Source organism: Botryllus schlosseri, chromosome 15, assembly GCF_051294905.1.
Source record: "Botryllus schlosseri isolate E-star chromosome 15, Bs_hap1, whole genome shotgun sequence".
Taxonomy (NCBI): domain Eukaryota; kingdom Metazoa; phylum Chordata; class Ascidiacea; order Stolidobranchia; family Styelidae; genus Botryllus; species Botryllus schlosseri.
The window spans coordinates 20,758,866-20,772,647 of NC_137250.1; the positions used below are offsets into that span (position 1 = coordinate 20,758,866).

Here is a 13,782-nt window from a genome sequence, read left to right on the forward strand (position 1 = left end):
TAAAGTCATTACCACGTGTCAGAACGTAAAGACATTCGATGGCGCGCGCAATGAAAATCAAACAATGAACATTGAACAATGAACATATACTATAAAAGTGGACACAACAAACGTAAATTTTTCACAAAATCATTCCGCTAAGTAAAGCTAAAGAGCAATAGTATGAGCTCTATACGCATGACTGCTCTGAGATTTAATCTGCCTTGAATTTTCACTTTTCATATAGCTGGAGGAAATAACAATAAGCCTTAATTTCGAATCTGCCGTGTTTTACCTATAGTGCTGTTGTGGCTGAGTGCCTTCCGCTGAACAATGTCGACTGTAAGATTTACCGTCACGAAGGCGGAGGATTCATCCGAGGCTCCTGAACCAAAAGAATCCACGTCGAGTGAACCAGGAGAAAAGTAAGTGCAATATTGGTGCAACTCATCATTTTATTGATATTTTGATCGAATCAATACACCACACGATTGCGATATAGTGAAAAGATAGGAGGGTGCCGAAACGACTTTAAGTAGTCTTTTAATCAGACAGCCACCAGTATGTAAATAACAGGCATGCAACACTGGATAAAAGAAAGTAGCCTATATATTAGTATAACATAAAAGTAAGCGACAAAAATGAATGCTGCATGTGTCGGTGGGCAAGGTCTATATGTCAGATTGTGGTCCGGTAGTCTTGAGGGCAGATTAGTATTGAATAATATATTCATATTGAAATGAGCCCGAATATTTTCAGTTGACATTCGTCTTTTTCATCATTAAAATGTATTTGGAGATCTCACCTGACTTCAAATATGTTGATCAGTTCCGGTCCATGACCAGCATAGATACTTCAGACTTGCTTTTATTGACAAAATCAATCGTATAGCCTACTATATGATTGTATTGTAACAGTGTACTGTACTGTAGGGCAGGCCTACTGATAATATTATGATTTATATTTGTAATGTTATTATTTTACCATAAGCCATAACTTTCAGATAAATGAATGTGAGTAAAACAATAATTGCCCATTGCATGTGCTTTAGGTATATTTGTGATATACATGGAATTATTTAGCGGCACAATGTTGGTGCCTAATTGCCTATACAAATATCTCTCCACAAAGTCACTCAAATAGCTATCAGCGGGCAAACAATCACTAATCATGACTAATAATGTTTTACCTCAAAACCTCACCCCGAAGGCCCAAACTGGGTGATTCCGTGTGTTTACAAGAAATCTGCTATCAGCATAAAGTTCCCTGACACATTACTTTTGGAATGTTAGTATTTTGAATTAGATGTATGAGATATAGCAGAGGTAGCAATTAAATAAAGCGCTTCAATTGAATTGAAAACATGCAGTTGAACCTTAAAATGGGAAATATTGCACTAAAATAGCTTGTAATTCAGTGCGGTGTTCATCATTTTTGACAGCTGGAAATATTATGTGATTGTACTCAGTTGTTTGCTTGCCTCTGCATGCGTGATTAAATACCTATATTTAAGGTGTGTATTTTATGTATACATTTTTGTTAAATCCCCCTGCCATAGGCCTTATTGAACGAAAACTAGTGCCGTATGACAATGGACACAATATTGGATTTAAATTTCGTGACAGTACGCCGTGTATATTTTTGATGTCTAAAATTTCACCTCTAGTGCCTCTCAAACCTAACTTGTCACAATATTTTGGTGATGAGTAATGGAATGTGTTGACTTTGGTGCTACTCATCTGTAGCAATGCTTAGTCATTGCAGTGACTTGGCTATTCATTATGGTACTGTTCTGTTGTTTGTCTCCTATGTAGCTGAGTCTTCACATACCCGCAGCATGACCTGAAATTTTTTATGCACACAATGTTTTTGATAATAACATTTGAGAAATATCAACCATGGCATATTCTTGACTTTCTGTTTTTTCAGTTATCCGCATCTAATTATGTTAATATTTCAGGTCCCAGTTGATTTCTGGTGGACCAACCGTTACGATTTCCAATGACAATGTCCTGGAAAATAAGGAATCTGGTAATTTTTTGTTGTTTTACTACCTTGTACTGTGTGTGTAGGGTAGGGCCTATATCGGAAGAAATGAATCATAGTGGTATGCCGTTGATATCAGCTTTTGTGCTTCATTCATAGTTTTGATCTGGAACAGTGGAATATATACAATAGTTTGAGGGCTTTTGTCAAGAAGGAAGTGTGTTGATACATTTTGATTTCTCCTTTCTCGTATTAATATTATTATCAATAATGTAAGTGTATGAGTGATGAACTTTTTGTGGATCATTCCATAAACTACACTAATCTTCATTCTAGCTACTTTGTTTAGAAATAGTTGGTTGTGATAGATACTGGGGATTCCGCAAATGTAGCCAGTAATTAGCAGATAGGCTGTTTTGGAGTATCAAAATAATAACAACCCAATCATAGATTGCAGTATTCTTTGTCTGTCTAGTAGTCAGGTCAGGATAGAACCTGTCTATTAGCACAATTGTGTTGAAAGGATATCAGCATGATGTGAGAATTTCGGCTAATGGCTTGGATTTATTGCAGACTTTGATGTATTGATTGAATTAAATATGAGATTCAAAAGGTCGTGTGGCGAAAATCTTGAGATTAAGGTCTTCAATAATGATCATTACAATGTGTGTTTATGATGTCATTACCTCAAGAGCTTCTGTGCAGATGAATCAGCTAAATGGTATGTAATCGGTACGGTATTCTTGCGGGTCGCCCCGGCGGTGAATTATGCGCCCTGCGTCACTAGATCAGCGTAAAATCGCGCTAACCGAACTTGGTACTCTCGGCGCGATTCTGCAAATATTGCCACAGGGCGTAATGCCTTCGCGAAGTCAGAAAGGCGAGCGCTCAAGAGACGCAGCGTGCGAAATGAGTTATTCTGTAAGATTGCCCGATTACATGAGCATTTGAGCAATGACCGTAGTATGCTACGCTGAATACGTTCGGCACGACGGCCGTGATGCTTCGTTGTCGCTAACGATATCGGGTCGTATTTGTTAATGTTTTACAGTTCCTAACTATAGTGTTGAACATTATCGTCTTTGTGTAGAGTTGGTTACATCTGGTTTGCGATAATATCTGACAGATTAGTGACGTAACGTTTTCGAGTGACATCGATAGGCAATGACTGTGCCTTCGTGAACGGCGGCACTTCACTGGTACTGTCATAACGAGTACCGGATATTGATTACGTCGCCGGTGTCATTCGTGCATTATGACTTCATATATGGCGGTTTTGTTCGAGGTTATTCTGGTTACCCGTCGGCGTTTCGTTAAAGCGCGAAAGCAATTGGGAAGTTCCTTTTCCGTTTGACATCGGCTACGTTGTCGTAGCGTAGGCAGAACGGTTAAAGTTGCTGAGGTTTAGTGCGAATTAAGCCTTTGCTTTGGATGGAGATGTAGTATTGATTGAATGTGGGCTGTAATCGAATCGGATTCGCATGCGTCATACGCGTAATTATTTTCCATGGAGCATCGAATACGGCATTAGTCGAACGTGTCTGCTTTATGTTTCCGCTTCTGGCTACGCAACGATCTTGATGCGTACACTTATGCCCTGCGTGAGTGCCTTGTAGTGAAGCGTTCACCCAAATCACGGAACTGTTATTGTTCGACTCGAATCGCTGCTACAAATTCTCAGACAGTAAAGCGTAAGGAAGAGTAGGGAAAAACATTACGAATGCAAGGGATATTTAGCAGTGTAGACTTTAGATTCCATGATTCTTTACACAGGCCACTTTTGCGATTATGCGTTTAAAACTGTGACGTAATGTCCTGTACTATGCTTTACATTCTATCTTCATTATTTGCTATTGTTTTATGCCGGTCGATAGTTGTATGCCTGGTAGAGGCGTAATGCACCTTAGTCCGTTAATTACTCTCAGCTCCTTCTGGCCAGAGTCGGACTACTGGAAGATTTTCAACTTCCTGAAATTATTTTAGAATTAGAATTATTGCTGCACACTTTTTTCTAAATTAGACTAGAATTACAGTTATAGCTGCATTCTGCACACATTTTCCAAATTAGATTAGAATTATAACTACACTTATCCAAATTAAACTAGAATTAACATAAAGGCCACACTGTTTTTTCCCAATTAGATTAGAATTAGAATTCCTGACTTCGCGAATATTTGGAATTGTAATCAAGCTCAGTTCATATCAAACCAGGGTCCATTCTGATAAGCGCAAGGATTGCAAATGTCCGTAGACTAAGCTTGGCTGGTTTCACACAGTTCAGTTCCACTTAAGCATTTTCAGGAAAACCATAAATTTGATTACAATTGAGGCATAGAAACATTTCACAAATTAGTTTAGAATTAGAATTAGAGCAAAGAAACGTGTCAGAAGTTAGATTAGAATAAATTACCGGCATCTCGCTCTGATTATCTAATTGTCCGATTGTGTAATATCAGCGAAATCCAAATTGGAATTCGAGCAAGTCGTGAATAACGCGATGCATCGGCCCGCCTTAATATGAACAGACAGATGGTCGTTGCGCTATCGCGGCAGCGTGTATGACCAATGATAACAATATTTGTAATGTGCGCCTTTGTCCTCGGCAGATTATCTGGATTATAGCAGTTTACTGGGTTGCTTGTCACTACTGTCCGGGCTAGGCTAGGTATGTTTCACGGCGCTCTGCGGTGCTGACTATCGCCTTGGACATGTTCGCAATCGGGATAGACAGGGTGATATCGGCTTTTCTTCTCGTGGTCCGTTGTGATTGTACGTTTACTGATTTGAATCGACTGCTGGATGGATGGGATGGCCGGTGAAATATTGAACAACGTCTTGTCCTCGGGACGGAAAGGGTATGAGGACCTCGGCGAAAAAGTGTCGTCTCTGCCGAGGAAGGCTGCGAACCGTAAGATATCGGGATTTTCAGATTTAGAAATCTAGGTTCCACGGCACGTAGGTACTGGTGTTTTTCAGTCGATTTCTGATTTTGTCCTAGCGGATAGGCCTTAATTAAAAATGATGTGGTCTCAAATTGAAGGGCAAAACGGAAGAAAAATTTTGGCCGCACCCGTTTTCTTCAGAACGCCACCGTAATGGAGCTGTAATGTATTGAAATTTCCAGAGTTGCAGCACGCTCCGGCAGTCACGCAGAGATCGAACTTTAAATAGTTGTCAGCCGATGTTATGAAGGAAATAGAATACACTAGGCCCGATTTTGACATAAATCTCCTGACTGGACGATGTGGACATCTTCCGTTGAAAGCGGTATCTAAACCACCTTGGCGTGTACGACATATTTCCTTCATAACATCGGCTGACAACGATATAAAGTTCGATCTCTGCGTGACTGCCGGATCGTGCTGCAACTCTGGAAATTTCAATACATTACAGCTCCATTACGGTGGCGTTCTGAAGAAAACGGCTGCGGCCAAAATTTTTCTTTCGTTTTGCCCCTCAATTTGGGACATCATTTTTTGAGTGCAGTGCCCCTTTAAGCTCTATTGCTACACGGCCCGTAAATATCGGTGAACGCCCTAATAACGTAACGTTGGCCATTAAATATCTCGAAACTCGTTACTGTTGCACTTTGTTTGCTCAGGTTACCAACGATGTGGGCACTTGTTCAATTCGGCGCTTGGCGATCCTTAAACTTAACCTAACCCCTAATCCGGATATATTAATACGTGATACAAAGCTCTGAATGGCGAATTCAAGATGCTGAATTCACCAATTGCCATATATCATAATTAACATTTATAGGCGGCGAAACATTCACAATTCTCCAAATAATTAATACAATGCTTATGCATCGCTTTCGTGGGTATAGTTATTGCATTTATAATGCTATAATTCAAGTGCCGAATTCAGCAAGTACCTTATATCACAATTCACACTCAGATTCGATGAAACATTAATTTTCGAATTTATGAATACAGTATTTATGCATAGTTTTCATAATGATAATAGGCATTACATTTCTAATGCTAAATTCACCAAGTTCGAGTTCACTGGCAACCTTGTCTCAACTTGGCCTCACCGGGACGCCACTCCGCGCCCGAACACAATCCATCTGATTAGTGATTCATGGTTTTATTCCTTAGGGTTTACCGTGACGTGGACGAAGAAGAGCAGCGAGGAAAAGTCCGTGCTCATCGGTAATTTGTAGTTGGTTCGATGTGGTGGGAGTTGCTTGAAAGTGCGCGTCGCCTTTATCTGTCTTGCTGCGTTTCTTTGTGCGTGTGGTCTGCATTTGCCTTGACGGAGTTTTGGTTTTAAAGCACATGCCTTGGTCATAAGGGCCCTGGTTCACTCAAGAATATGTGAATGATGTTAGGTAACAATGAACAAGATAGCGTAATGGTGAAGCGTCCAGCTTCTTGACCAGTATTCGAGGGTTGAGTCCCCGGCCGGGTCAGACCAGTAAATCTGGTGTCCGTGTCCGTGGCTTCCCCGTGTCCGTGTCCGTGGCGCTCAACATTACCAGGATAGCGCGGAGGGTTGGTGCAAGATGTAGAACGCCTTGCAAGGCTATACCTTCCTTGCCCAGCGACGTATGCACAATTGCACATGCACAACGTGCACTCGTGGTATTCATATGCAATTAGGCACAGATCGTGTGAATGATCAGTGGTGGGCAATTATTTTTCCAGGCGGGCCAAATGAGTATCGAAAAATGGGTTGGCGGCGGCACGTAGTCAGCCGAAAAATAAGTGGGGTGTTGAAATAGAGGGGGGGGTTGATTTTTTTCGAATTTACTAATATAGAATCAATTCATTAGATTAGGGTTAAGTACATGCGTAAATGACGATTACATAACCTCCTCTTGTTGTCGAACTTGCGCGTATGATAAGCTTGTCAACGAGTCCGGAAGTGCTGTCTATTAGAGAGTCCCTGATCTCTCGTCAACAATTTAATACTTTAATACGCGCGCTTATCATCGCGTATTACGTGGCCTCGGCGACGATCTGCGCGAGTCAGAATGTCCTAGTTGTTATGGAATCTGTTCTATAATGGCACCGATTTCCGGCGGCTCCCTTTCTCCTCTTTTATGACCCAAGCCTTGACACACATCTTCTAATAGTTACGTTGAAGTATTAGCGGAAATGATTACGCATGTGCATTGTACATTGTACACACGCACGCACGCTCAGCACAGACTAAAATGACGAGTTTCCCTCTGACTCAAGTAAACAAATATTTACTATTTACTGCTTCAAATCTTCTGCCTTCAGCCCCCACCTCTATTTTTTAACATGCCTGTTCATCCTTTTTTGATTGAGTTGTTTTATGAATTATGAATTGGAAACGAATGACATGACATTTGACCGAGTAATTCGCAATGTAACAATGGCAACAAACAAGTTGTTAACTATCTGGTAACCGTTCCTTTTGACTTCAATTGTTATGGCATACATTGCTATATTTGCATTACGATGAATCCAAAGTATACGACCCATATACGCGATCTACGTAATCACTACCAATGTACACAGCAGTCTTAAACAACAAGTTCAACGCATTTCCGGTGCAGTATATAATATATATATGCCTCAAAAAGATCATCAACAATAGTGGACAAGGGGGTCCTATTTCTGTAGGACTGGTTAGGAAAAGACTGAATTCGAGCCTGTAATTTTTCAGAAGATTTTTCAGGTGGTGTTGGTATATCGTACCGGAAGTTTCATTGCAGACAAGATAGCAGTATACAGTATATTCATATTGCCGAATTAATTCCGGTCTAAGATTTTTGTTTGATCCTAATGACAACGAAATTCAGTAAATGCGACCAAATTCGAGATAACGAATTTTGTCGTTGTGATTGTTACGTAATCATGACAATTGAGAAACTCGCGTACTGCATATACAGTCGACTCCGCTTAATCAGGACACCGGGTAACCCGGCAACTGCTTTATTCAGACGAAATCCTCGGGAACGAAACAAAAGTAAGAATTGCTGGAAAAAAATCAAGTCAATTCAGACACAGGTTCGCAATTCCCATCGTTACGTTATGTCACAATATACAGCACTTCGTTCGTTGTAACACAAGATGAGTGATTAAAATCACTGATTATAATGAAACAATGACGATCCATGCAGTAACACTCGCCAATACTCTCGTACAGGGTCTTCATATTCTTTCTTAATTGGATGCAGTTTCGCGTATCTTGTAGGTAGTGCATATTAAGCGGAGTCTATTGTAATATAGCAACACACAGCTACAATGGCTGTAATGTTTGATTCAAGACCTATTAAATTAAAAAGATTTATATTTGTCAAATCTCAACTTGATGTGGGAGAGCTGTTCGTTGAACGTTGCCTGCATGTAATATGATATTGCTTCATGAGTAACGTTTATTGCGCGAACGTGAAATCGTTGTCGCGATCAATTGCGGTCACGCGTGCGCCGTGCATGTATTATTTTGTGTTGGCTGTCGTAATAATGACTGCGGTAGATTTAACTCGCTAGAGTTTATCGCAACCGCGATATCCTTGCTATGCTGGAAAATTGCGTTATCAGTTCTGTGCTATTTGAAACGAATTGATAACGCTGGCCTTTCGAATGGACGAGAGCACAGTGCTCTATAATGTAATTGTAAAACCATTACCGGTTAATCGAGTTTGTAATTGAATATTATATTCATATTGAATATTTTCGGCTGACACTGTCACGGGTAATCGTCACCAACTAGTAGAGAATTGGAAGTAACATTGATTTTCAACAGACGTACCACCAATTGTGCCGTTAAATATCTTATTTGGTGCGACAATTGCAACTAAGATCTTGCATTGGCGGGATACGCTAAAGTGGCCATATGCTCTGGGAAAGATATCGGTTTATTCTGTACTGTGTATATATGCAATGTGCGTATTTGTAAAGGCCTACGTCATTGGATACTGATTATACCGCGCCGGTGGTTATTTGCTGAATAAATAATGGCCTCCTCACTCGCTTTTACGCGGGAAAAGTCATTGACTATTGAGCACCGGTACATTGCCCATAAGTCATATTCGTTTTCAATTTCTACACCAACACAAAGCCTAGGCCCGATTCGTAGAACACTACCCCGCTGAGATTCGCGCCTCGTGCAGGCTTATGACGATAAACACGTATTCTTTTACCTTCCCGATATCTATATAATATGTATAATAGAAAACACTTTCCAGCAATTTTTCTTCTTTGAAAGCAAAGATCTTTATCATTTCGCATCATTCTGGCGCCCGTTGTGATTTATGGGTCAGCAGGTGAACGGATACAGGGCAAGAATCACACCTACGATTACTATTGGTGATATACAATGTTCTTTCCAATTCTCTACTAGTTGCTGAAGATTACCCCTGACGAGTGTCAACCGAAACTGGGTATATAATATTGATTATATATATTAATATATAATATATATTCTTCGATTGTATATTGAATTGCTGAACCTCCAAGAAGCCCTTGTTTTGCAGCTCGCTACGTTACACATGTGCAAATGATAGTTAACCAAACGGGCCAGCTTGGTGCCGGACAAACAATGTCATTTCAATCGGGGGAAAATAGGCCGGCGACTTAGCAACTACTGATGTATTACTGGCCAAAATGAGGCTTGCAAAATAAGGCGCTAAACGGAATAACCAGTATGATATATATTAGATGCTATGGTTCGACTATTTGAAATCAAATCCTATGATTGCAAAAATCGGTATCGTTCGTATTTGGCGACGATGGCAAGCCGTATTGGCGATGTTTCAACCCTGTCAGGCTATTCCGGCTGTGTTTTGTTGAGGTGCTCATCAAATAAAAGCGCCGTCCAGTGTCCGCGTTACCCCTTGGATGGCGTGACGGGCGATCAGTTCAATTTCGCGAGCTTAAGGGCCAGACATGAGTTCTGATTACTTTCGGTATGAACCTGGATATTACTTTTCAAGTAACATACACATAACATACACAATATATGCCACGTTCTTTTCAATTCACTACTAGTTGCCGACGATCACCCGTGACGAGTTTCAGCCAAAAATATTCGGGTCGATTTCAATATGAGTATATTATTCAATTGCATGCTGAAGCTCTGTGTCTCAAAGAGAGTCTTCGTAAACACTTTCCATGTGTTCCGCGCGCTGTCGCACGAATTCTACTCATCTCCGTTTCGCTGGTTATTTGCGATTGTTACCGTGGCAACCCTGAACCCGCAGAGAATGTTGATGTTAAGTTGTTAATTCCTGTCACGCGTTTTTTGTGTGGGTGATTGTTTACACAGAATCCACAAGCCTTTACAGTTCCAGATATGAGCGGGTACAATATTTTCCAATTCATTTCGTACATAATGACGAAATAAAAGCACACATCGGGGCCCACGATAACTCATCGTATGCCCCGCACGCATTGAGTGCTGGGTCGCGACCGTTCACAACACGCAGAGAAATCGGAAATGTCTCGGAACTTCGGTGTCTTCAAATTCGGTGTTCGGATGTATTGAAACGCCTTAGAAACGAGAGAGCGCTGCTCGAAGCTGCAATTCGTCTTTTTGTAAGGTCGCGAAAGCTCGCAAGGATATTTTCATGATGCGCCAAGCGGTATTATGGAATTAACGTCGGAACTTTGGCCGGTTTCAAATGAATAAAATGCATCGTTTTCATTTCCTAGCGAAAATCACCGTGGCACGCCGTGACCGCCTGATTCCAGAATCACCCATCTCCATCTATATGGGATATAAAATTGAATCATATATTGCTGTTGTAATGAGCCCGCATCACCCCTGGAGAGTGTCAGCCGAAAATATCCGGGTTTATTTCAATATGGACATGTTATTCGGTCGTATATTGAAGTTCTGTACCTCCACGAGCTTCTTCCGCAGTATAAAAGCGGAATTTTTCTTCGATAATCTATCCGTCTACCTCAAATCTACCCACATCTCGTGAAATGGATTTTTCGTTGGGATTGAGACACGACGCACCTTTCACTTCGCGTGTCACGCGTCCGATACGTTGGCTACCGGACAGACTTGAGGAACTACAAATTAAATTAGAATTACAGCTGTATAACTCTTTTTCAAATTAGTCTATAATTAGAATTATTGCTACAACAGGTTTAATCAAATTATATTAGAATCAGAATTACTGAATTATCGAAAATTTAGAGATTGAATCAAGTTGAGTTCATCTGCAGAGTTCATTATCACGAGCATGAGAATGGCAAATATCTGCACAGCAAGCTTGGCTCGTTTCGCACTATGCAGTTCACCTGTAGCATTTTGAGGAAAACAAGAAATTAGCGCATTGAAACATATGGCAAAGTAGATTGAAATTGAATTACCGGTAATTCGCTCTACTTCTAATTTGACAATTAGAATTGAGAACGGCAAATTTCTGAACAGCAAGTTTGGCACTGTGCAGTTCTGTAGAATTTTCAAGGAATCTAGAGATTAGACTACAATTGAAATGAAAATCATAGAAACCGCTCACGATTACCCCTGACGAGTGTCAGCCGAAAATATTCGTGTTCATTTCAATATGAATATACTACTCAACTGTATATTGAAGTTGTGTACCTCCAAGAAGATCTTCGGCATAGAAATATTTCGCTAATTAGATCAGAATTGAATAGTATATTCGTATTGAAATGAACCCGAATATTTTCGGCTGACACTCGTCAGGGGTAATCGTCAGCAACTAGTAGAGAATTGGAAAGAACGTTGTATATCAACAATCGTATCACAAAATATGACGTCACCAGCATGAAATTTCAAATGAGAGAGCGTTCAATGTACTATTTTAGGTGGTACACGAACTCCTTTTGTTGACTGAGTTTTGGTTGGTGTATTTTGATGAAATATTTGAATTAGATTATCGACAATCCGCTCAATTAGATCGATATAGTTCATGTCTGCGTAGCGTCCCCGAAACGTTGGCTTCCAGCGACACGCTCTTGACGAAACTTGGGCCGAGATAACCGGTTTCAGTTTGTTTTGTAAAGCTCTTCACGTTGTTTCCTCTGTCGTGCGGCGTTGAGTCATAGTTCTGGGACCGCCAGTCATGGACGGAAAAGTGGGTCAATCGTTCTCGATAAAAACGTGCGTCGCCGCGATGTGTATCGCGCGGGGTTGTGGTTGAAGGTTGATTCTTCACGATTTGTAGTGTAGATAGCGGTTTGTGTCGCGGTTTTATAGTTATTTCAATTCGTTTCATGAGTGTATTTATTACCGATATCCTAGCGCGGGCAGTAACTGAATTTGCTTCCGTGTAGTGTCTTGGGAATTGAGCTGTGTTCCGTATTGAAATAAACTCGAATTCTCTACTAGTTGCCGAGTGCGAGCCGAAAATATTCGGGTTCATCTCAATGCGAGTAGATGATTCGATTGTATACCGAGGTTCTGTACCTCCAAGAAGTAGGTAATTCTAGTCGTGTAATCATACTAATTAAGTGAAATGCCGGTAATATAATTCTAATATAATTTGCGAATTGCTTCTTTGCTCTAATTTGAATTCTAATCTATTATATGGTTTTCCTGAAAATGCTACGGTAGAACTGTATAGTGCGAAGCGAGCCTAGCTTGCTTTACAGTCATCTGCTATTTTCATGTTAACGAGAATGAAGTTTTATTTGATTCGAACAGAGCTTGATTCAATTTCAAAGTTATCGCGTATTCAGTAATATTCTAGTCTTAATCTAATTTTGAAAAGCTGGAAATTTGTTAGTCGTCCAAGTCTGCCTCCGAGAATTTTTAACGTGATTTACGCGTAAACCTTGGCTGGCCAAGGTCAAGGCTTGTGTACCTGTATCTTCGCAGTCGTGTCACTCTTGCTGTGCTTATTAGTTGGTACAGGAGCGTACCGCGTTCTGGAATTGGGGCTGGATTTCACGGAATTTCATATCTACGATGTGGCTTGGGCTGGTTCACTCGAATATTCGATATATCCGATAACGTACACTTGATTGTGAAAATTGTCACCTCTCGACTTTTACCATACTTTTCACCTGAGGGATTAGTAGAATTTACTTCCAGATCACTATCCAATCCGGCTTGTTTGGGAACCGTTGTAATTGATCATATCGAAGGCATGAATTTATTGGATTTGAAGTCCTTGGGGCCGCTCGCCGCTTGATTGGTATACTTTCGATTTTATTTCTGGCTTACTTCACGCGTGCCTTGGAGACTCGCAGCTGATTGCGCTAGGAAGGCACATCGAGAAATTGACATTACCGGTAGTGTTTTAAAAAGCAATTTCTTTTCATCGATACTCTGCGTAATTTGACCGGCACGCGCGCGGTCAAGATTGCTTGTTATTGGTATTGACGCTGCGCGCTCTTGCGTGGAAAGCTGTTATTGTGTGTTTGATAATCGGATGTTTTGATTTTGATATCGCTACGCGGTTTACAATATACATCAATCCCGGAGTTCAACCGTGGGCGTTTGTCTTACTGGCTTACCATCGCGGCGCGGCGATTAACAACCGCTGCGCGACATCGAATTAGCGCCGTTTCAATGTGCAGGACTATATATACGCAGGTGCCGGTCGTATTGGCTTTAGTTACCGATGGCGGCCACTGTCGAAATTAGAATAACAAACGACGAGACTGTTATGTCCGAGAAAAACAATGCGGATGATAAGGAGGACGCCTCGAACAAGGATGACTTAGAGAAGGATAGAGGCTTTGTAAAGAATTCTTTCAGGAGATTCTCGAAACGGCTCTCGCTTGGGAGTAAGTTGATGCAGCATTACTGACAATGTGATAGTTCTATTGATTGATATTTGCATCAACTTTGAAACCCCTCCAAAATGTTCTATTTATGAGCAGTAGATGAGGTGTTATGGGGATTCTGTGTCAA

At 40.8% G+C, this 13,782-nt stretch overlaps 1 protein-coding gene across 5 annotated transcripts in view; it reads left to right on the plus strand.

Moving 5' to 3' along the window:
• The first annotated feature begins 201 nt into the window (after positions 1-201).
• LOC145457402 (solute carrier family 12 member 4-like) overlaps positions 202-13,782 on the plus strand; it is a 40,132-nt gene continuing 26,551 nt past the window's right edge. The window contains exons 1-3 of one of the 5 annotated variants that reach the window (XM_080335618.1): positions 202-404; positions 1,940-2,010; positions 6,069-6,122. In XM_080335618.1, coding sequence (XP_080191744.1) covers positions 313-404; positions 1,940-2,010; positions 6,069-6,122 — 217 coding nt within the window. In that variant the 5' untranslated portion in view covers positions 202-312. Of the gene's footprint in view, positions 405-1,939; positions 2,011-4,430; positions 4,874-6,068; positions 6,123-12,888; positions 13,656-13,782 lie in introns of those variants that run through there. The other 4 variants (XM_080335614.1, XM_080335617.1, XM_080335616.1 and 1 more) reach the window with 4 other exon arrangements.